The sequence below is a fragment of the Rattus norvegicus genome, chromosome 8 (assembly GCF_021556685.1).
Source record: "Rattus norvegicus strain SHRSP/BbbUtx chromosome 8, alternate assembly SHRSP_T2T, whole genome shotgun sequence".
Classification (NCBI taxonomy): Eukaryota; Metazoa; Chordata; class Mammalia; order Rodentia; family Muridae; genus Rattus; species Rattus norvegicus.
The window spans coordinates 83633959-83658743 of NC_141541.1; the positions used below are offsets into that span (position 1 = coordinate 83633959).

General features: G+C 40.8%; 1 protein-coding gene across 8 annotated transcripts in view; it reads left to right on the top strand.

Annotated features, from left to right (window-relative positions):
* Positions 1 to 24785, top strand: part of Myo5a (myosin VA) — a 167654-nt gene that overhangs the window by 122083 nt on the left and 20786 nt on the right. For 4 of the 8 annotated variants that reach the window (XR_015626373.1, XR_015626374.1, XM_087560522.1 and 1 more), the window contains 4 exons: positions 1529 to 1629; positions 5461 to 5659; positions 9204 to 9297; positions 23277 to 23423. Coding sequence is in view for 6 of the 8 variants with exons in the window: in XM_087560522.1 (XP_087416648.1) it covers positions 1529 to 1629; positions 5461 to 5659; positions 9204 to 9297; positions 23277 to 23423 (541 nt within the window). In the remaining 2 variants the exon portion in view is untranslated. 8 annotated transcript variants of the gene reach the window in all.

Consider the following 24785-nt stretch of genomic DNA (forward strand, 5'->3'; position numbering starts at 1 on the left):
ATGTATACTTGGTGCTTTGTGACCAGGTCTGTCTATTTTTTTTTCTTTTATTTTTTTTTTCTTTTTTTCAGAGCTGGGGATCGAACCCAGGGCCTTGAGCTTGCTAGGCAAGCGCTCTATCACTGAGCTAAATCCCCAACCCCTCTATTTATTTATTTATTTATTTATTTATTTATTTATTTATTTAAGTATGTGAAAATGAATGTAAGAAGAAAGCCTCTATTCTCCATCTGTTCCCTTAGGGAGTGATTCTTCCTAACTGGGGGCTTGCATTTCCTCTACAAGGCTAGAACCAGTACGCCCCAGTAATGTCTTGGCTCCACCCACTCAGAACATAGGTGCCAGGCATATGTGGAATGTCTGGCTTGTTACATGGGTGCTGAGATTTGAACTCAGGTCCTCATGATTGAGAATGAAACCCCTCTTAAGTGCTTAAGTGAAGGTGCAGTCTTGAATTTCTCCACACATCTTGTTTTCAACTGTTAGGGGTGCTGTGATGCTTCATGTAGTGCAGCCCTTTCAGAATCCAAGTCACTGAATCTGGGAAACACACGCAACAGTGAGACAGAAATACTCAGGGCTGTAGTACAACTATAACCCCATCTCCAAAGTGCTGCCTCCTAGCCAAGGCAAGCGAGAATGAGGGGAAAACCAGCTGCTCGTTCCCCAGGACATCAGCAGAAGGAGATGCCCATCTTCCCCTCCCTTCAGACTAGCTTAACACATCAAATAACCTAATTTACAAGAAGTTCAAAAACACTAGAAAAGTCCTAAGATACCCAAATATAGTATTATTTGATATAAAGATGAGTCATCATGAGTATATTTATAGGTCTTAAAAAAATGAGAATGGCCCTTTATGAAATAGATCTTTTTTCCTTTCAGGGAAAGAAAAAATATAAATCTCTAAATATATACTCTATATAAAGTACAACTAAAGAAATGTTTATTAGGAGCCAGAGATGTAGTTCAGCTAGTAAAATGCTTGCCTAACAGGCACAAAACCCTAGGTTCGATCTACAACACCCCCTAAACTGAGCAGGTTGAGTGGTACATACCTAAGATCCCAGCACTGAGGAAGATGAGGCAAGAAGACCAGTCCTCAGTTATCCTTGGGAACATAGAAATCTGAGGCCAGCCTGGGCATGAGCACCACCAGCTTAGAACAGACATTGACTGAAAGACATGTTTTTTAGACAAAAAGCATGAACTTTGTGGGGTGCTAAATTTGCTGGTTTTTAGAGGCAGTAAGTTAGTGATTTAATTTGTGTGTGTGTGTGTGTGTGTGTGTGTGTGTGTGTGTGTGTGTGTGTGTGTGTGTGTGTGTGTAGACACACACATGAACATCAGGTGATAACTTGTGAGACTAGATTCTTTCCACCATATGGGTTCTAGAGATTGAACTTAGGTCATCAGGCTGGGTGCCATGCACTACCCACTAAGCACAAAAGTGAAAAGAACATGTTATGTGTGATCCAGAGCTACTGAGTTGAGCCTTCATGTGGAACTGTATCGTTTCTCCCTTCAGAATACAATGACAGATTCCACAATACTTTTGGAAGATGTACAGAAAATGAAAGACAAAGGTGAAATAGCACAAGCATATATTGGTTTGAAAGAAACGAACAGGTAAGTTGATCCTTTCATACCTTGGTTTAGCTATGTTAACCTGAGTCTCCAAGCCAATCTCTTGTGCAGGAACTCAGTGGACTGATCCATTGCTTTAGTGGACATCAGCCAGTCCTCAAGAAGACCCTACGTTTTCTAGTATAAACTAACAAAATATCATTAATAATACCAGGTACTTACTGATGATTGGTGTCAGGGGAAATGTTCCCACATTGTGGGAAGATATGTTTATTACAAGGGCCTTGGCCTTCAGCTGCCTAGAGAAGAAAATCCATTGCTCAGTTTGGACTGAGTACATCCTTTCACAATAGGGGTTTGAGATGGCCATTTAAATATTTGTAGAGGCGACTACAGGGCTCAATAATTGAAATGTAGCATGAAGAGAAATGAAAATGTATGTGCTTGGAATCCTATCAGTGGTAGCCCTACAGCTCTAGACGGGTGCTACAACTTCGAGGATGGGAAAATGGAGACTTGTATCTGCAATTCTTAGCCTTACTGCTATCTTCATATCTGAACAGAAACTTAGTGCCATTGTACTCTAGACAGAAAAATTACACACTGACCATTTTAAGAGAGCAAGCCAGCAGTGACCATAGAGAAAAACAGTTCATAAATACCCACAAATTAAATATATAGATATATATATGCCTTATGAAACATTAGATAGTTCTTTATTTACACGCAAAGGTACAGAATGCCTATTTAGATATTTGCTTCAATGTAAATTTAATTTATGAATTAATTGTAAACTTTTATATTTAGGAGTATCTCATTATAGAAAGGGTATCCTGTCCACCCATCTACTCAGCCATTAGTCACCACAGGTCTGAAATGTGCCTACCCCATTCCAGACACTGTACCAAATGGTGGGAAGGCAGATAAATGCAGTCTCTTCCTCCAGAGGTGATGGGCTTCTGAGAGGAGTGACTGAGACTGTAAGTGTTTTACATAGAAGCATGGATAGTAACACATTTAGGAGGAGAGCCCTTGCTGTTCTATTTGAGAACAAACTGTAATGGAGTAAGAGTGAAAGCACAAAACCAGCTAAGAGGTTTTGCCATAGTACAGTAACGGATGATAATGACTTGAGCTTGGTGGTGACAGTTGGGATCAAAAGAAGTGGGGCATTTGGAAAGGTGTGTATGAAGATGAGGTCAATAAACCTTGTGGTCTGTTGGTTACATGAGTGGGCCATAGGGAAGCGTGGCACGTCTGCTCTGGGGACACAGTTGGATGTGCTGAGACCAGGGTAAATGGTGAATGGATTTACACATTCTGACTTTTGGGAGACAAGGAGACACCCAGGGAGAGAAAGCCCACTAGGCAGTTGAGGTATAGATAATAGATCTATAAAGTCATGACACTATAGTAATTCAAATAAAACCTCAAAAATACATAACTCTTTAGGAAGAGATGGTAGATTGAAAATAGAATTTCCCCAAGTTCATCTTATATAAACATAGCAAAAACCGTTAATCAAGATTAAGAACCTGGACTCTGAAATCACATGGCGCTGGACTCCAGTCCTTTCTTACCAGCTATTACATCGACCTGGGTGATGGGGAGAACAGATGAGGTAGTGAAATGATGAAGAACAGCATCTGACATTTAGCAAATTCTCAAAATGTATTGTTTACATTTTAGGCAGGGAAAGTGGTAGCGACTTTATGTTGTCTATAACTATACTAGTTTAGTCAGAGGCAACAGCTCCGTCTCTAATACAAAGGCAGTTTCTCCAGATCTTAAATTTATTTTATCCAAAAGCTTTAAAGCATGTTAAGAGCTGAAAACTTCAGATATGTTCTTATGTTATTTGTACAGTAATTTTATAAACATTTAGATGTGAATCATATAAAATTATGCTGAAATAAATTCTGTTCAGAAAACTGAAAATTATATTTTGAAATAGATTATGAAAATTGCCACATGAAGATATGGCATCTGGAGTTTTCACATCATACATGTGTTATGCTTAGCTCAATATAATGCTTAAGATGTAAGATCATCTGGCTAGCCACATACAGCATTAGAAATGGAATGCCTGTCTCACTTTTCCAGTAATTTCTCTTCAGGAGATACTCCAGATCTTTCATTTGTCTAGATGCAACTGCTTCCCTCCCCCCATTCTTTAATTAATGAAAGCAATTTGTGGTAATGTTGTAAAGTTGTTTGTAATTACTAAAAATGGATCTCGTCACTTAGTAAACTACTGAAGTATCATGTGCTTTCCTTGACCACCATCATCTTCTCATTTCCATCCTGTGTCCTTTTGTGTTTTGCATTGTGTTTCTTTACGTGGAAGATCATCTGCTATGGATTACCAGGAGTTGAATGAGGATGGAGAACTCTGGCTGGTTTATGAAGGGTTAAAACAAGCCAACAGGTTATATATGTCACCTCAAAATAGAATGTTACTAACTTGCTTTTCTCACTAACATGGACTCACAACTTTGACTACTATGCGTCTTAGGCATTTATTGTCCTCCTGAGACAGTCTGAATAAAACTTAGAATCTGCAGCCAAATAGTTTCTTTAATTTTTTCTCTACTGACAGAAACTATCAAGGCTAACATTAATTGTAAGTGAATACAGTTGCTTCCTATGATCCAGGGTGCTGTCATCAGTGAATACCTAAGCAGTGTGACTCTCTAGGGCTTAAGGAAGACAGTCCTCCAGCTGGAGCCCAAGTCATTGGAGCATGGGCACTGGTACTTGTTACCTGGACAATAGTTTATTTGTAATAAATGTCCATCTTGGATATACCTTCCTATAATAGATGTGGCCACTTTCTCATTATTGTGAGGCTGCCTGTGAGCAGTGGCAAGTGCCAGATTCAGCATTCTCTGTGGTTACTGTGAGATTCAAAGCGAAGAGGTCAGGATAACCACCTGAGCTCATCAGTTCACTTCCAGGAAAGACAACAAAATAGAAATAGCTGTGTCTCTTTAACATATTTATCAATCTAGTAACATCTGCATCTTAAAATTCCATAAAAATATTCATTTTAGTGGTTACAATTTCAAATTTTTACCCTGTTGAATCAGCTTCTGCTTATTCTGCTTTGTGCTAACCATAGCCATTGGCATTAACTACAGCGCTGCTGGTTGACTGTCTTGAAACTTCATAAATGATAGCTAAAATAGTGTAGTCCACTATTGCTAGTTTGCTCACAATGGCATCAATAAGTTCACTCAGCAGTTAATAACAAACAACATTGGGACTTATGTCTTTTTCTTTATGTTAGTTTATCCCTGACTATAACTTTATATCTTGTTAGGATTCCATATGTAATTTCATGGGGAGAGAGATGATAGCTCTGTACAGACACACACACACACACACACACACACACACACACACACACACACACACACACAATTACAGAACTACTAAACTGGACTTGGATAAATCTATGGGTTTCCAAGTAATATACTAGCCTTTCTGTCCGTAGAGAAGTGGACAATAGTGAACATTTTTCTGGTTTTTACCTTTGCCTGAAATCAGTGACTGTGTCTTTAAAGATCTGTTTTATTAGATTGAGAGTATGTAATCTTGCACTTCAGAATGCAGCTACTTGTTTGTTTGTTCATTTATTGGCAATGATATTATCTTTGTCAATTAAAAGAGAACTTCATTCAATTAAAAAAGACACAAATGTGAACAAATTAGTTTCCATTTCTGGATCTGAGTTTCATGACATTATTAGAGTCAGGAGGTACACAGACGGAATACAATATCTGCTTTTCCTATTCTTGCAAAGGAGCTCATAGCTTCGAACCCATTACTGTGAACTCATCTACTCTACAAACATGTGTGGTCTTTCTACAGGCTCTTAGAATCCCAGCTACAGTCGCAGAAGAGGAGCCATGAAAATGAGGCTGAGGCCCTCCGTGGGGAGATCCAGAGCCTAAAGGAAGAAAACAACCGGCAACAGCAGCTGCTGGCCCAGAACCTGCAGCTGCCCCCTGAGGCCCGCATTGAGGCCAGCCTGCAGCATGAGATCACCCGGCTGACCAATGAAAACCTGGTAAGGAGAGGGGCAGTGCCCAGGTCTGCTGTGTGTTCTTTTAGGACAAGCAGCACTTTTTCTTTTTGGGAAAGATACTCTACTATCCCTGATAGAGACAGAAAGGAAAATATGAGTGTGTTGGTAGAAATGAATCAAAATAATAAAACTGTACCCAGGCTGCTTCTGGCAGCAGTTTCTTGAGCAGTTGAGCCCCTCAGACTTCACATAGAGTGTCTGGTCTGGCCTGGAGTGCTGGAAGAAAGTAACCTGACTGCCTGCTAGGCTTCGAATGGCAGGGAGGGAGGCCCAGCGCAGACTGTTTTCCTTTGATCTCAGGCATCCAGGGAGGATGCCATCTAGCCTGTTAGCCTACAAGCCAGGAAAGATTCTTGGTTAAACCAAACAGGAGCTACGTGTTGTCACTGGATAGAGCTTCTAAAACGGAGCAGGAGGACTAGAATTGAACTTAGCACATTCTGTTCTTTTAAGTAGAGCCTTACAGTAATGAGGAAGGTGATTTTGTTGTTCCCCTTACCAGATTCTGAATGCTGACACAGACTCCAAGGTTTTCTTTCTTCTTATTCCTTTCATTTTTTTAACCAAAATAAAATATTTTCTACAATATTTCTTCCTCTATCACATTATAACTTCGATAACATATTTGCAATTTTTAAATCTATGTTTAAATTTTTAAACATAATTTTTAAATTTTTAAATTTTGCAGATCTACTTACAGCATAAAAAATCAGTGAAGGAGTATAATTAGACATTTTTGCATAAAATCTGTTCTTTGGTGACAGATGAGAAAGGAATACCTTTTAAGATCTAGAATTGAAAGTGTTTAATTTCTCTGAAGGCCTAATTACTTAGGTTAGTGATGCTTGAGAACACAGATAGTTCTCTGCTGCCGTATGTTCGCACAGACTTTATCTAGATTCGAAAAAGTGTTTTCTTTCCAGTCTACTGCCCGTGTGAAGCTTCCTGGTAGGAATGTGGGGAAGAGCAAGGGTGGTGCATGTGCTCTTTCAGATGACGGCACCGTGCTATTGGATGGGGTGCTTTCCGCGTCAGTGAATGGTCTTTAAGTTACGTCTTACTCTCTTGTGATATAACTCACAGTGCTTATGATGATTAAGAGTTGATAAATATGTGGAATAATATTGACTGATGAGTGTTCAGATTCTTTGCTTCTGAATGCTTGCCTCAAAATGCTAGGCAGTGTGTGGAATGGGTTTTGTTTCTGGATGGCAGGTTCTCAGTTTGTTCACTAAGTTAATCAAGTGTTGCCCTCATAACCTGTCTGTACTATTACTGTTTTGTATCTAATGAAATACACTCACTCAGAAATGAACAAGCCTTACACTCTAAGTAGAAGACTCTAATTAGTTTGTTTTAGGCTATCCTTTGCAGATCATCTGTTTGTGCCATTCATTACACTGACTGCTGATTCAAAGAATATTATCAAAGTCAAATGTATGGAAGTATATGCCTTCTCAGGGTATTAGAACTTCTCAGATTTAATTATGCATTTTTTTAGGATGCACTTGAGCAGAATATTAAGGTAACCGTACATCTGGGCTTGGTGCTTCTGAACTTTTGCCTCACATGCACACATGCACATGTGCATACATACTGAACACACACCAACACGCATAGGAATGGTTTTCTTACTCCTCTAGTGCACTGGCCTCACAGGTCCTCCCCATGCTGCCTCTCAACCAGCTCCACCAGTTCCAAACAGGCCGGGGGTGCTAGCAGCCCTCCTGCCTTTCTGTGTTGCTGCCTTCCTTGCCCTTGCTGCTCTGATGGTAGCTGAGCAGTGCAGCAGCTTGGGGGATTCACACGTGAGGGAGGAGTAAAGGGCTGGAACTGAAATGTCAGCCTTCTCTGGTCACTGTGGATCCCTGCTCTATGACAACATGCTGGCCGTCACCTGTTTCATGGTCATGTCACTCATCTAAACATGGTGATGCCAGGTGACAAATTGGACCCTGGGAGTAGACATAGTTTCATTACACATGTTTTAAAGTGTTTTTAAGTTAATTTTGCGGAGAGGTAGCATTTGCTCAAAGACACAAGAAACGAATATCCATTGTACCTGTTTTTTCAGTATTTTGAGGAATTATATGCAGATGACCCTAAGAAGTATCAATCCTATCGGATTTCACTTTACAAAAGGATGATTGTATGTAAAACACAGTGCTTTTCCGTTGTCTTCTGCTTCTTCTAGCCTTCTCTAACTGAAGAGCACACTGCTGTCTGTCACTGCCCAGGAGGTCTCTTCAAAACTGTTCACAAAATCTCCTTCCCTGAGCCCACGGCTGTCTTTAGCCCGTGTGTCTTCTCTTTTGGTTCCTGCGTCCACTGTGTTTGGTTTGTCTTTAACTCAAAGCTTACAGTGTGATGGAAGTAAATTATTTCAAAAGAGAGAATAAATCTAGGAAGCATAACCAAGCACCGGAAATGTAAGCAGCTGTTTCCTGGGACTCACTAGTGGGGGTCTGACCCACGCCTGAGCAAGCTGAAGAGTGAATCCGAGTTTTTGAACGCTGTTCTTCTCTACAGCCTAGTGACAACCACCAGCCAGCCCCACTGACTCATTCCGTCCCTTCCAAGCTTTCTTAGTCTGGTCATGCCCACTCCCCTCTTCCTTACTGAGTGTCTAACTGCCTGTCGTTTGAGAGAATTCTTTACTGACTAAAGCCAGTAGTCACAGATGTCTTACCTTCCATTTAAAAATTGAGTGACTTTTTGCATTAGTCACTCAAAGTTTGTCTTTTTAAATATATATTGTGCAAGATTTGTGGGTATCTTATATTACCCGGCATTTGAGTCTCAAGTTAGCAGTAACCCCAGAGACGAGCTTTCGCCACCAAACGCAGGCTGGCCTTGATTCTCTCAGACATCCAGATACTTGGGCTATAGTCATGTACCATCATGCTGTGTAGCAGAAAGTTCTTTGTCTTTTTTTTCTTACATTTTTGTTTGATTTGGTTTTGTTTGGCTTGTTTTTTTAAGGCAGGTAGTGGCCTTGAACTCACAGAGATCCACCCACTACTGCCTCCTGAGTGCTTTAATTAAAGGTGTATGCCAGAACACCTGGCTCATCGTACTTCTAATTCCCCAGCTTCTTCATGTTTCTTAATGGCTAAGTTTAGAACTAGTAAAGCATAGGTGCTTTACTCACGGAGGGTCAGTCTTCTCCTAAGTGCAGCCTTCCTCAAGCCTTCCACACAACTTGTTACACAATCATCAAAACTTATCTTTGCTCAGTCTCCCTTCACAGGTGACAGTGCCTCTGGGTTGTTTCCCACAGGAGTCTGCTGGGAGACTTCCATCACGCTGTAAAGGAGCTCACCACAGTGTGTTTTAGCCTTGCCCTCACTGTAGCTGCACCTCCTTTGTCTGCCAGTTTGAGCCAGGTGGTGGCTCGGCCTGTGAGCTCTTGTGCAGCTTTTATGTGAAACTAACAGTGTCATTGCTGTGATTGCGTCTGTGTACCCTTTGTGCCTGTGCTGAGACTATTCTGATCTTTGTGACATAATTCTCACCTTCATCCTAGGATCTGATGGAACAACTTGAAAAGCAGGATAAAACCGTCCGGAAACTGAAGAAACAACTAAAAGTCTTTGCCAAAAAAATCGGTGAACTAGAAGGTACTTAAACATTTTTTTATAGCATTTATCAAATTTTATTTCCATTGCAAGTAACCTGGTGGAGATTTACAGGTGAGTTTTTAGAGAAAATAACCAAAATTACTTTCGACAATCTTAACCTCTGCCAAATGGAAATTTCTTCTTCTGTGTATGGGGATAATTTTCATAGTAACATAACGGTAAGTTACAAAGGGAGAAATTCATTCAGCAAACACCTAACATATGTCAGAGTCTGCTCCAGTCTGTACAACATATGCTTAAGAGCAAGGATTCTAGAGCCAGCTTCTTGATTCAAGCCCTGTCTCCCTCTCCTCCCTAGCCTCAGAATGTTTGCATGTTGCTGAACCTCCCTTTGCCTCACTTTTCCCTCATTCTCACTGGGAATGATAATGGTATCTCTCAAACATGGTCTGTAAGAACTCAATGAATTAATGTGTGTGATACATCTAGAATAGCAAAATAAATGCTACATACAATCTAATTGTTACTACCAAAGAGACAAAAAGGAATGTGGTAGAGTATCCTCAAAGAACTCATGATCTAATAAAAAGAAAAGAGAAATTAATCGGGAAATAGGAATTATAATTATAAAGGATATAATTATAATTATAAAGGATATAATTATAAAAATAGGAAATATAATTATAATTTTTAAAAATTAATCATTTCTAAATAAAAAGTTAAGCTCCTTGAGAAAATCCAATGGAAGCATACTAATCTTGTCTCCTGGGTTATGTATTCACTCAGTAAGCTTTATTGAATGTGTCCTAGGTACCAGGCACAGTTGACATCTAGCTGTGAGTGAGACTGCTAAGTTCATTCCAACAACTCGATCAGTGCTCAAGGCATTTTAGAAACAGAATTTCACTGTTAAATAAAGTTCCCTTTCAATCTTCGCAAGCATGTACCATTTTAACCACAAATGATACGCTCATCCTGGCCGTCTCTCATATTCTCTAGTTGTCATCTTTATGATTCTCATGTGGCACAAAGGATAGAAAGACCCCACCCCTCCGTCACACTGAGTTGTAACTGTTCTGATGCAGCCCGGCTAAGCCCTGCTCATTCTTTGGGACTAAAGGCACATGTCAGATCCTCAGAAGCATCCTGATCATACCACCAACCTCGTGCCCTGCCTTCTGTGTTTGGTTCATACTTTCTATGATTTTTCACTCTTATATTTTAGCAGTTTTTCTGACTGAATTACTGAATTCTATGCTTGACTAAGAGTTTTCTGAGCATGGAAATCACCTCTTAATTCTCAGTTACAATAATGAGCATAGTTGGGGCTGGAGAGATGGCTCAGATATTAAGAGCACTGACTGCTCTTCCAGAGGTCCTGAGTTCAATTCCCAGCTACCACATGGTGGCTCACAATCATCTGTAATGAGATCTGACACCCTCTTCTGATGTGCATGAAGACAGCTACAGTGTACACATAAAATAAATAAACCTTTTTAAAAAAATAATGAGCATAGTTTCTGACCGGTGACAGAATAAGTAAGTAAAAGCATATAGTACCATGGATGTTAATATCAAAGAGGGTTTTACTCTCTTTAATATGCAAATATTGAAATGTTTGTTTAGATATCAGAACAATTACTTCATAGCCATGTATTTTGTATAGACCCTTAACATTACATGATTCACCTATTACATTAAAACTTGTGAAACTCCAGGAGCCGGGGAGATACCTCAGCATGTAAGGCACTTGCTCTGAAACTATGAGGAGTGGATCCTGAAACCCTGTGTAAGAAGTTGTCAGGCCTGACAGCTACCTGCAATGCTAGGTTTAAAGAACCAGAGATGGTGATTCCCCACAACAAGCTAGCTAGCTAGACAAGCTAGACAGCAAGCTCTGTTCAAGGGGAGACCCTACCTCTCAACACATGTGGTACAGATAGATGAGGAAAGATACCCAACATAACCTTGAGCCTCCACATACACACATGTGACCCACATGCATGCATACATGAACATACACCTATACCACACATACAAATACAAGAAGAAAAAATCTTCAAACTCCACATTTACATATATAAGCTATAATGTTTATGACGATACTTAAAAATCCAGGTTCTCTTTTACAGAAAACTTTCTACATTGAACTGGACACCATGGTAAGACAGAAGAGAATTTGTAAAAACCCTGCTATAAGGGTATTAACCTATGAGGTTGTTAAATTTGTGGCTCTTTGTCAACACTAATGAATGTGAAAAAATATAAAAGCCATTTTTATCTCACATTTGAAATCAGTTTTCTTAAAATGAATGCTTTACCAGTGAGCTACTCTCAACCTTTGAAATGTAATTGAAGAGAGAAGTTCACATATTTCAAGATGCTATTTTGGGCTATTATCAATTAGAAATCAAACTTTTCAGCTAAACTGTCCTGATAGCCAAACAAAAAAATAATATTTGTGCCAGCAGCTCATGAATTAAATAAGAAAAAGTCATATTTGTTCTTAAGAAAATTTATATTTTGAGTTAAATTATTTGCATCTAGATGATAAAATGAACTAGGCCCATGTGCCTAGGGCACCTGCCCAGGCCTTGTCTGCACCCTTCCAAAGACTGAATAAATGAGACAAGCTCCCTGACACTCCTCTCTTTTCTCCAGATCTGTGCACTACAGACAAATGCCAGGCTCTGTGCAACAAAGCACTGTCTAAGAAAAGTTTATTAATGCATATTTATGTTTTTATGTGTTAAAACATTTAAACCCTTTTGCCTTGAATTGAAATAGCAAGATTCTTGCCTCTCCTGTGGACTATATTTAATTAAGGACACTTTTTAAAAGAAAAAAATGCCAACATGTATAATTTTTAGTAGAAATTATACAGCTAAGTAGAGAGTCTTTCAAAATCTGGTCTTCACGGTGCTCTATTTTAATCCAGGAGTAGGTGTTATGTGATTTTCATTAAAAAAAAAAAAGTCAGACCTGAAAGTATCCTAGAAGTCAGTAACATTTTTGATACAAGAAAAACAAAAACCCAGAAACTATTATTTACCCAACACCCTGCCTGACTGTAGATTCAGAACCTCGGCCTTCAATATCTTGCCTATTATATAGTAGGTCTAGAACCTCAGCCTTCAATACCCTGCCTATTACATAGTAGGTCTAGAACCTCAGCCTTCAATACCCTGCCTATTACATAGTAGGTCTAGAACCTCAGCCTTCAATACCCTGCCTATTACATAGTAGGTCTAGAACCTCAGCCTTCAATACCCTGCCTATTACATAGTAGGTCTAGAACTTTGGCCTTGAATACCCTGCCTGCTACATAGTAGATGTAGAACATTGGTCTTCTGATTTCTCTGCTCTAGATCAGACTTTCCAGAGTTTTCCTACTTGTAAGAAATTGTCTGAAAACTGGTTAAACATGAGATTAAGATCTTGGTGGTATTTTGGAGAGAAAAGGCAAATTGTCAGAAATTCTGAATTGCTTTTCTTTTCTAGGACAAAAAAGTTAAGGAGTATTTTCCTTTTGAGTTTGCAAGAATCTAGAAAAGGAAAACAGACTACTGCCCATTCTAGAAGGATGCCCCTATTAGAGTACTGGGCTAAGTGACTCAGTCTGTGCTACTCAGGCCCGGGGATTTATACACATTGTAAATGGAGACCTCCCAGAAAGTTACTTCTCAGAGGGATACAGGTTCAAGAAGCTGTCTTCAGGTTCAACATCTGGGGAAGACCTCTTTTCTACTTCCTAGATGGTATCTTGCTACATAGCCCTCCAAAGGAGACTTCACCTGTCCTCACATGGCTGAAGTAATCACAAGAAAAGTGTTAGCCTTATGAGGCCTTATAAACCTGATTTCAGGCATTTTCACATCAATTAATGCCAATAAACACTATTTTAACAGCTATCTTGATATGGTTTGAACTCAAGATAATGATAAATTTTAAGTAAATGTCCTTTTGCTAGATTACTAGATATTAGATTCTTAAATATCTAGTAATAGATATTTAATAGATATTGCTAGATATAACTAGATATCTAAATATTAGATATTAGATTCTTAAAACTAGCAATACTTCTGCTATCCCTTCTAGGATGTTTCCTTTCTGTTTGGGAGGCTTGTTTGATTGCATGATTTTGTGACAGCGCGTCATGTAGCTGAGGGTCCCCTCACACTGGTTATACATTTGAGGATGACCCTGTACACTTGATCCATCTGACTGTTTCCTAAATGCTGGGATTACAGGCATGCTCTGCTAGTCCTACCTTGTTTTTGCATTCTACAAGCAAAAGTCTAAATATGTTTAACTACTTTTTGATTGAAAAAGATTTGTTAGCAAATATGTTAAACTGCATATTTGGGGGCTTTTCTGTGGTGCTGTGGATAGTTACAAAGTAAATCTGATACAAAACAAAAGCCCTTGCCAGTTTTTTTTTTTTTTTATTAACTTGAGTATTTCTTATGTACATTTCGAGTGTTATTCCCTTTCCCGGTTTCCGGGCAAACATCCCCCTTCCCCTCCCCTTCTTTATGGGCGTTCCCCTCCCCATCTTCCCCCCCTTGCCGCTCTCCCCTCAACAATCTAGTTCACTGGGGGTTCAGTCTTAGCAGGACCTAGGGCTTCCCCTTCCACTGGTGCTCTTACTAGGATATTTATTGCTACCTATGAGGTCAGAGTCCAGGGTCAGTCCATGTATAGTCTTTAGGTAGTGGCTTAGTCCCTGGAAGCTCTGGTTGCTTGGCATTGTTGTACATATGGGGTCTCGAGCCCCTTCAAGCTCTTCCAGTTCTTTCTCTGATTCCTTCAACGGGGGTCCTATTCTCAATTCAGTGGTTTGCTGCTGGCATACGCCTCTGTGTTTGCTGTATTCTGGCTGTGTCTCTCGGGAGAGATCTACATCCGGCTCCTGTCAGCCTGCACTTCTTTGCTTCATCCATCTTCTCTAATTGGATGACTGTATATGCATGGGCCACATGTGGGGCAGGCTCTGAATGGGTGTTCCTTCTGTCTCTGTTTTAATCTTTGCCTCTCTCTTCCCTGCCAAGGGTATTCTTGTTCCCCTTTTAAAGAAGGAGTGAAGCATTCACATTTTGATCATCCGTCTTGAGTTTCATGTGTTCTAGGCATCTAGGGTAATTCAAGCATTTGGGCTAATAGCCACTTATCAATGAGTGCATACCATGTGTGTTTTTCTGTAATTGGGTTACCTCACTCAGGATGATATTTTCCAGTTCCAACCATTTGCCTATGAATTTCATAAAGTCATTGTTTTTGATAGCTGAGTAATATTCCATTGTGTAGATGTACCACATTTTCTATATCCATTTCTCTTTGAAGGGCATCTGGGTTCTTTCCAGCTTCTGGCTATTATAAATAAGGCTGCGATGAACATAGTGGAGCACGTGTCTTTTTTATATGTTGGGGCATCTTTTGGGTATATGCCCAAGAGAGGTATAGCTGGATCCTCAGGCAGTTCAATGTCCAATTTTCTGAGGATCCTCCAGACTGATTTCCAGAATGGTTGTACCAGTCTGCAATCCCACCAACAATGGAGGAGTGTTCCTCTTTCTCCACATCCTCGCCAGCATCTGCTGTCACCTGAGTTTTTGATCTTAGCCATTCTCACTGGTGTGAGGTGAAATCTCAGGGTTGTTTTGATTTGCATTTCCCTTATGACTAAAGATGTTGAACATTTCTTTAGGTGTTTCTCAGCCATTCGGCATTCCTCAGCTGTGAATTCTTTGTTTAGCTCTGAACCCCATTTTTAATAGGGTTATTTGTCTCCCTGGGGTCTAACTTCTTGAGTTCTTTGTATATTTTGGATATAAGCCCTCTATCTGTTGTAGGATTGGTAAAGATCTTTTCCCAATCTGTTGGTTGCCGTTTTGTCCTAACCACAGTGTCCTTTGCCTTACAGAAGCTTTGCAGTTTTATGAGATCCCATTTGTCGATTCTTGATCTTAGAGCATAAGCCATTGGTGTTTTGTTCAGGAAATTTTTTCCAGTGCCCATGTGTTCCAGATGCTTCCCTAGTTTTTCTTTTATTAGTTTGAGTGTATCTGGTTTGATGTGGAGGTCCTTGATCCACTTGGACTTAAGCTTTGTACAGGGTGATAAGCATGGATCGATCTGCATTCTTCTACATGTTGACCTCCAGTTGAACCAGCACCATTTGCTGAAAATGCTATCTTTTTTCCATTTGATGGTTTTGGCTCCTTTGTCAAAAATCAAGTGCCCATAGGTGTGTGGGTTCATTTCTGGGTCTTCAATTGTATTCCATTGGTCTATCTGTCTGTCTCTGCACCAATACCATGCAGTTTTTATCACTATTGATCTGTAATACTGCTTGAGTTCAGGGATAGTGATTCCCCCTGAAGTCCTTTTATTGTTGAGGATAGTTTTAGTTATCCTGGGTTTTTTGTTATTCCAGATGAATTTGCAAATTGTTCTGTCTAACTCTTTGAAGAATTGGATTGGTATTTTGATGGGGATTGCATTGAATCTGTAGATCACTTTTGGTAAAATGGCCATTTTTACTATATTAATCCTGCCAATCCATGAGCATGGGAGATCTTTCCATCTTCTGAAGACTTCTTCAATTTCTTTCTTCAGAGTCTTGAAGTTCTTATTGTACAAATCTTTTACTTGCTTGGTTAAAGTCACACCAAGGTACTTTATATTATTTGGGTCTATTATGAAGGGTATCGTTTCCCTAATTTCTTTCTCGGCTTCTTTCTCTTTTGTGTAGAGGAAGGCTACTGATTTATTTGAGTTAATTTTATACCCAGCCACTTTGCTGTAGTTGTTTATCAGCTTTAGTAGTTCTCTGGTGGAACTTTTGGGATCACTTAAATATACTATCATATCATCTGCAAATAGTGATATTTTGACTTCTTCTTTTCCGATCTGTATCCCCTTGACCTCCTTTTGTTGTCTGATTGCTCTGGCTAGAACTTCAAGAACTATATTGAATAAGTAGGGATAGAGGGCAGCCTTGTCTAGTCCCTGATTTTAGTGGGATTGCTTCAAGTTTCTCCCCATTTAGTTTAATGTTAGCAACTGGTTTGCTGTATATGGCTTTTACTATGTTTAGGTATGGGCCTTGAATTCCTATTCTTTCCAGGACTTTTATCATGAAGGGGTGTTGAATTTTGTCAAATGCTTTCTCAGCATCTAATGAAATGATCATGTGCTTTTGTTCTTTCAGTTTGTTTATATAATGGATCACGTTGATGGTTTTCCGTGTATTAAACCATCCCTGCATGCCTGGGATGAAGCCTACTTGATCATGGTGGATGATTGTTTTGATGTGCTCTTGTATTCGGTTTGCCAGAATTTTATTGAGTATTTTTGCGTCAATATTCATAAGGGAAATTGGTCTGAAGTTCTCTTTCTTTGTTGGGTCTTTGTGTGGTTTAGGTATAAGAGTAATTGTGGCTTCGTAGAAGGAATTCGGGAGTGATCCATCTGTTTCAATTTTGTGAAATAGTTTGGATAATATTGGTATGATGTCTTCTATGAAGGTCTGGTAGAATTCTGCACTAAACCCGTCTGGACCTGGGCTCTTTTTGGCTGGGAGACCTTTAATGACTGCTTCTATTTCCTTAGGAGTTATGGGGTTGTTTAACTGGTTTATCTGTTCCTGATTTAACTTCAGTACCTGGTATCTGTCTAGGAAATTGTCCATTTCCTGCAGATTTTCAAGTTTTGTTGAATATAGGCTTTTGTAGTAAGATCTGATGATTTTTTGAATTTCCTCTGAATCTGTTGTTATGTCTCCCTTTTCATTTCTGATTTTGTTAATTTGGATACACTCTCTGTGTCCTCTCATTAGTCTGGCTAAGGGTTTATCTATCTTGTTGATTTTCTCAAAAAACCAACTTTTGGTTCTGTTGATTCTTTCTATGGTCCTTTTTGTTTCTACTTGGTTGATTTCAGCTCTGAGTTTGATTATTTCCTGCCTTCCACTCCTCCTTGGTGTGTTTGCTTCTTTTTGTTCTAGAGATTTTAGGTGTGCTGTCAAGCTGCTGACATATGCTCTTTCCTGTTTCTTTCTGCAGGCACTCAGCGCTATGAGTTTTCCTCTTAGCACAGCTTTCATTGTGTCCCATAAGTTTGGGTATGTTGTACCTTCATTTTCATTAAATTCTAAAAAGTCTTTAATTTATTTCTTTATTTCTTCCTTGACCAGGTTATCATTGAGTAGAGCATTGTTCAATTCCCACATATATGTGGGCATTCTTCCCTTATTGTTATTGAAGACCAGTTTTAGGCCGTGGTGGTCCGATAGCACGCACGGGATTATTTCTATCTTTCTGTACCTGTTGAGGCCCGGTTTTTGACCAATTATATGGTCAGTTTTGGAGAAAGTACCATGAGGAGCTGAGAAGAAGGTATATCCTTTTGCTTTAGGGTAGAATGTTCAATAAATATCTGTTAAGTCCATTTGGCTCATGACTTCTCTTAGTCTGTCTACGCCTGTTTAATTTCTGTTTCCATGATCTGTCCATTGATGAGAGTGGGGTGTTGAAGTCTCCTACTATTATTGTGTGAGGTGCAATGTGTGTTTTGAGCTTTAGTAAGGTTTCTTTTACATATGTAGGTGCCCTTGTATTTGGGGCATAGATATTTAGGATTGAGAGTTCATCTTGGTGGATTTTTCCTTTGATGAATATGAAGTGTCCTTCCTTATCTTTTTTGATGAATTTTAGTTGAAAGTTGATTTTATTCGATATTAGAATGGCTACTCCAGCTTGCTTCTTCTGACCATTTGCTTGGAAAGTTGTTTTCCAGCCTTTCACTCTGAGGTAGTGTCTGTCTTTGTCTCTGAGGTGTGTTTCCTGTAGGCAGCAGAATGCAGGGTCCTCGTTGTGTATCCAGTTTGTTAATCTATGTCTTTTTATTGGGGAGTTGAGGCCATTGATGTTGAGAGATATTAAGGAATAGTGATTATTGCTTCCCGTTATATTCATATTTGGATGTGAGGTTATGTTTGTGTGCTTTCATTCTCTTTGTTTTGTTGCCAAGACGATTAGTTTCTTGCTTCTTCTAGGGTATAGCTTGCCTCCTTATGTTGGGCTTTACCATTTATTATCCTTTTAGTGCTGGATTTGTAGAAAGATATTGTGTAAATTTGGTTTTGTCATGGAATATCTTGGTTTCTCCATCTATATTAATTGAGAGTTTTGCAGGATACAGTAACCTGGGCTGGCATTTGTGTTCTCTTAGGGTCTGTATGACATCTGTCCAGGATCTTCTGGCTTTCATAGTTTCTGGCGAAAAGTCTGGTGTAATTCTGATAGGTCTGCCTTTATATGTTACTTGACCTTTTTCCCTTACTGCTTTTAATATTCTTTCTTTATTTTGTGCGTTTGGTGTTTTGACTATTATGTGACGGGAGGTGTTTCTTTTCTGGTCCAATCTATTTGGAGTTCTGTAGGCTTCTTGTATGCCTATGGGTATCTCTTTTTTTAGGTTAGGGAAGTTTTCTTCTATGATTTTGTTGAAGATATTTACTGGTCCTTTGAGCTGGGAGTCTTCACTCTCTTCTATACCTATTATCCTTAGGTTTGATCTTCTCATTGAGTCCTGGATTTCCTGTATGTTTTGGACCAGTAGCTTTTTCTGCTTTACATTACCTTTGACAGTTGAGTCAATGATTTCTATGGAATCTTCTGCTCCTGAGATTCTCTCTTCCGTCTCTTGTATTCTGTTGGTGAAGCTCGTATGTACAGCTCCTTGTCTCTTCTTTTGGTTTTCTATATCCAGGGTTGTTTCCATGTGTTCTTTCTTGATTGCTTCTATTTCCATTTTTAATTCCTTCAACTGTTTGATTGTGTTTTCCTGGAATTCTTTCAGGGATTTTTGTGACTCCTCTCTATGGGCTTCTATTTGTTTATTTATGATTTCCTGGAATTCTTTCAGGGATTTTTGCGATTCCTCTCTGTAGGCTTCTACTTGTTCTCTAAGGGAGTTCTTCACGTCTTTCTTGAAGTCCTCCAGCATCCTGATCAAATATGATTTTGAAACTAGATCTTGCTTTTCTGGTGTGTTTGGATATTCTGTGTTTGCTTTGGTGAGAGAATTGGGCTCCGATGATGCCATGTAGTCTTGGTTTGTGTTGCTTGGGTTCCTGCGCTTGCCTCTCGCCATCAGATTATCTCTAGTGTTACTTTGTTCTGCTATTTCTGACAGTGGCTAGACTGTCCTATAAGCCTGTGTGTCAGGAGTGCTGTAGACCTGTTTTCCTGTTTTCTTTCAGCCAGTTATGGGGACAGAGTGTTCTGCTTTCGGGCGTGTAGTTTTTCCTGTCTACAGGCCTTCAGCTGTTCCTGTGGGCCTGTGTCTTGAGTTCACCAGGCAGGTCACTTGCAGCAGAAAAGTTGGCCTTACCTGTCGTCCCGAGGCTCAAGTTTGCTCGTGGGGTGCTGCCTACGAACTCTCTGCGGCGGCAGCAACCAGGAAGATCTGCACCGCCGTTTCCGGGAGCCTCCGTGCACCAGGGTTCCAGATGGAGTTTGGTATTTTCCTCTGTCGTCAGAGATGTGTGCAGAGTGCAGTCTCTTCTGGTTTCCCAGGTGTGTCTGCCTCTCTGTAGGTTTAGCTCTCCCTCCCACGGGATTTGGGTGCAGAGAACTGTTTATCCGGTCTGTCCCTTCAGGTTCCGGTGGTGTCCCAGGTGCAGGGGTCCTGCCGCTCCTGGGCCCTCCCCCTGGGGAACCCAGAGGCCGCATACAGTTTCCTCTTGGGCCAGGGATGTGGGCAGGGATGGGCAGTGTTGGTGGTCTCTTCTGCTCTGCAGCCTCAGGAGTGCCCACCTGACCAGGCGGTGAAGTCTCTCTCCCACGGGGTTTGGGAGCAGAGAACTGCTGCCGGCCGGGATCCGTGGGTTTGGGACTCCCGGTAAACACAGGAAGTGCCCGGTCCTAGAGGAATTTTGCCTCTGTGTGTCCTGAGTTCACCAGGCAGGTCTCTTGCAGCAGAAAAGTTGGTCTTACCTGTGGTTCCGAGGCTCAAATTTGCTCGTGGGGTGCTGCCTGCTGCCTACGAGCTCTGCGCAGCGGCAGCAACCAGGAAGCGCCCTTGCCAGTTTTTAGGTAGCTTTTTGATGTTACTACCTGTGTATCAGGCTCTGTGGTTGTCAGAGCAAAGTTACCTTTTAATGTTGCTATTTACCCAGTTTGAACAAAAAACATCATCATCATCATCATCAATTTTAACACTCCAGATTTTATTCCCCTCCCAGTCTGCCCTCCCGACTGTTCCACATCCCACACCTCCTCCCCTCCCTCCCACCTACCCACCCCACTCCCTCCAGTCTCTTGAGGGTTAGGTGCATCTTCTCTGACTGATCCCAGACCCGAGAGTCCTCTTCTGTATGTGTGTTGGGGGCCTCATCTCAGCTGGTGTATGCTGCCTGGTTGGTGATCCAGTGTCTGAGTGATCTCAGGGGTCTGGGTTAATTGAGGCTGCTGGTCTACCTACAGGGTTGCCCTCCTCCTCAGCTTCCTCCAGCTTTTCTCTAATTCAACCAGAGGAGTCAGCAGCTTCTGTTCATTGTTTGGGTGCACATATCTGCATCTGACTCTTTCAGCTGCTTGTTGTGTCTTTCGGAGGGCAGTCATGATAGGTCCCTTTTTGTGAGCGCTCCATAGACTCAGTAATAGGGTCAGGTCTTGGGACCTCCCCTTGAGCTCAGTCCCACTTTCAGTCTGTCACTGGATTCCTCAGGCTCTTCTCCATTTCCATCCCTGAATTTCTTTCAGACAGGAAGAATTATAGGTCAGAGCTTTGACTGTGGGATGGCAACCCCAACCCTCACTTGATGACCTGTCTTTCTGCTGGAAGTGGGCTCAACAAGTTTCCTCTCCCCACTGTAGGGCATTTCATCTAGGGTCCTCCCCTTTGAGTCTCTCACCTCCTAGGTCTCTGGTACATTCTGGGGGGTCCTCCCAACCTCCTGCCTCCTGAGGTCCCCTGTTTCCATTCTTTCTGGTATCCCTCAGGGCTTCAGTCCTTTTTCCCCAATCCAATACCAGATTATGTTCCCCCCACACCCATTCCCTTTCCATCCCCCATCTCTCCCTCCCTCCCACCTTGTGGTTGCTCTCTTCTCCCTCCCAAGTAGAACTGAGGTGTCCTCACTTAGGTTCTTCAGTTTGTTGACCTTTTAGAGTTCTGTGAACTGAACTGTGTTTCTATACTTGTTCGTTTGTTTGTTTTTGGGTTTTGTTGATTTTTTCCTAATATCCACTTACTAGTGAGAACATACCATGCATATCCTTTTGAGTCTGAGTTACCTCACTTAGGGTGATATTTTCTAGTTCTATCCATTTGCCTGCAAAACCCAGGATATTCTCATTCTTTTTTTTTTTTTTTTTTTGGTTCTTTTTTTCGGAGCTGGGGACCGAACCCAGGGCCTTGCGCTTCCTAGGTAAGCGCTCTACCACTGAGCTAAATCCCCAGCCGGATATTCTCATTCTTAATAGTGGAGTTGTATTCCATTGTGTAGTGAATTGCATTTTCTGTATCCATTCTTCTGTCATGAGACATCTGGGTTGTTTCCAGCTTCTGACTATCACAAATAAGACTGCTATGAACATAGTGGAACACATGCCCCTGAGGCATGGTGGGGCATCTTTTGGGTATATTCCCAAGAGTGATATTTCTGGGTCTTTAGATAGGTCTACTTCCAATTTTCTGAGGAACCTCCACATGGATTTCCAGAGTGGTTGTACCAGCTTGCAATCCCACCAGCAATGGAGGAGTGTTCCTCTTTCTCCACATCCTCGCCAACATGTATTGTCGAGGTTTTGATCTTAGCCATTCTGGCTGAATGGTGGAGTAAGGTGGAGTCTCAAGGTCATTTTGATTGGCATTTCTCTGATCTCTAAGGACTTTGGACATTTCTTTAGGTGTTTCTCAGCCATTCGAGATTCCTCTGTTGTGAGTTCAAGGTTTAGTTCTGTGCCCCATATTTTTTTGTTCAGTTGTTTGATTTTTTGGTGGTCAGCTTCTTGAGTTCTTTATATATTTTAGATATTAGCCCTCTATCAGATGTGGGGTTAGTGAAGATGTTTTTCCCAGTCTGTAGGATGCCGATTTGTTTTATTGACTATATCCTTGCGTTACAGAAGCTGTGCAATGTCGTGAGGTCCCATTTATCAATACTCCATAAGGAAACAGAAGTCATTAAAAACCTCCCAACCAAAAATGCCCAGGGCCAGGTGGACTTAGTTCAGAATTCTACCAGACCTTCAAAGAAGACCTGATACCAATATTTCTCAAACTGTTCCATAAAATAGAAACAGAAGAAACACTATCTAATTCATTCTAAGAAGCCACAATTACTCAGACACCTAAACCACACAAGGACCCTACCAAAAAGAGAACTTCAGACCAGTCTCACGAATATCGATGCAAAAATACTCAATAAAATTATTGCAAACAGAATCCAAGAACACATCAAAAACATCATTCACTACAATCAAGTAGGCTTCATCCCAGGGATACAAGGGTGGTTCAATATATGAAAATCCATTAACATAACCCACCATATAAACAAACTCAAAGGAAAAAAATCATATGATCATCTCCTTAGATGCAGAAAAAGCATTTGACAAAATACAACCGTCCTTCATATTAAAAATATTGGAGAGATCAGGAATTCAAGGCCCAGACCTAAACACAATAAAACAATTCACTGCAAACCAACAGCCAATATCAAATTAATTGGAGAGATACTTGAAGGAATCCCAGTAAAATCAGGGACAAGGATGCCCACTCTCCCCATATCTATTCAATACAGTACTCGAAGTGCTAGCTAGAACAATAAGAAACAAAAAGAGATCAAGGGGATACAAATTGGCAAAGAAGAATAAAACATCTTAAGGGGGGTGGGCAGAGATGAGGAGCTTCAGTTCTTACAGAGTCCACTTACTTTATGAGAGCATAGAGCCCTCTCAGCTTTTCTACCTGACAGACTTTTCTCCCCTTTTTTGTTTCTCCTGAAGTGGGGCAGATGGAGAACATATCCCCAGGACAGATCATCGATGAGCCTATCCGGCCGGTCAACATTCCCCGGAAAGAAAAGGATTTCCAAGGGATGCTGGAGTACAAGCGGGAGGACGAACAGAAGCTTGTTAAGAACCTGATTCTAGGCAAGTGCCCTCCTCCTGGGTGGGGCTCCCTTCAGCTGGGAAGGCTGTCTCTGAAGTCTGATTTTATGCTTTTTAAATTACGTTCTTGACTGACAAGATGGTGCTTGTGTTAAGCCTGATGATCTGAGTTCAGTTCCAGGGGTCCCTAGTATGAAAGGAGAAAACAAAGTCCTGCTGTTGTCCTTTGGCTTCTACAAACACACTGTGTCACAGGCTTCCACACTGCATACACAAAACTAATGAATATTCACAAAAGTAAGTTCTAACACTTCTTTTGAGACAGTGATCCTGTCATGTTGTCCAGGCTTGTCATACGTCCTGGGAGCTACCATCCAGCTTCAGCTTTCTCAGCATTGAAGGCTGTAGGCAGGAGCCCAGCTGTGAAGTCTATGAGTCATCGTTTTACACTGCATTATAGTGCTGTGGTAGAGTCCTTACTGAGTGTCTGTTATCAGCGTGGGACAACATGTGTCTAGGATCCATCTGTAAGGTTCCTTTGAAACCAAGTTGATCAGCTCTGGTTTCATGTTAAGATCACTCAGAAAATTTTGTTTTGATTTGGTTTTTGAGATAAAATGTCATGCATAGCCCATGCCAGCTTAGAACATGATATGTAACCAAACCACATGCTCTCTACCTCCCACATGCTAAGGCCTATGTTACTTCCACTAAGACCACTATGTGTTTTGAGGGGGTCAGGGAGCAAACCAAGGGCCTCATGAGTAGTAGACAGATCTGAGCCACATCTTCAGCCCACTCAGGAAGCTCTTTAAAAATTGCTGATAAACCCCTACCTACCCCAAATGAAATAAGTTGAAGTTTTCAGGGAAAAGAGCTTGGGCCAGGTCTAATGCTATTCTGGAAATGTCTTGAGGATTCCCAGTTATAACCACAGTTGAATGCCACGGTTGTAAGCCATTTAGGTTTTCTTAATTTCTCTTTTCATTCCCTAGAAATATTTATGGCTAATTGTTTAAGGAAACACTTCAATAATATGAAAGAGAAATTAATCAAGGAAAAAACTCTAGCAGAGTATGGAAAGGATGGGATAATTGAAAAGGAAGCAGAAGAGGCATTTCAGGGGGTCCCAAGGCCTTGACTGTGAGCCTCTGAGAAGAATGTTCAGGGAGTAAAGTCAGGAGCCCGTTCATGAGCCCCTAAGTAGTAGTGAGCTAAAGCCTTCAGCCTTCGCCTTTCTCTCCTCCCAGCTACCAGGGTGACAGCAACAGGACTGATAATTACACCTAATTTAACCTTCCTCAGCTTCATGGCTCTCAGCTCAGTACTATAAATAGCTTCAGAGTGCTTCGGTTTCAACATGATCATCACCTAGCAAAAAGGTTTCAGGGGCTGGTGGATTAA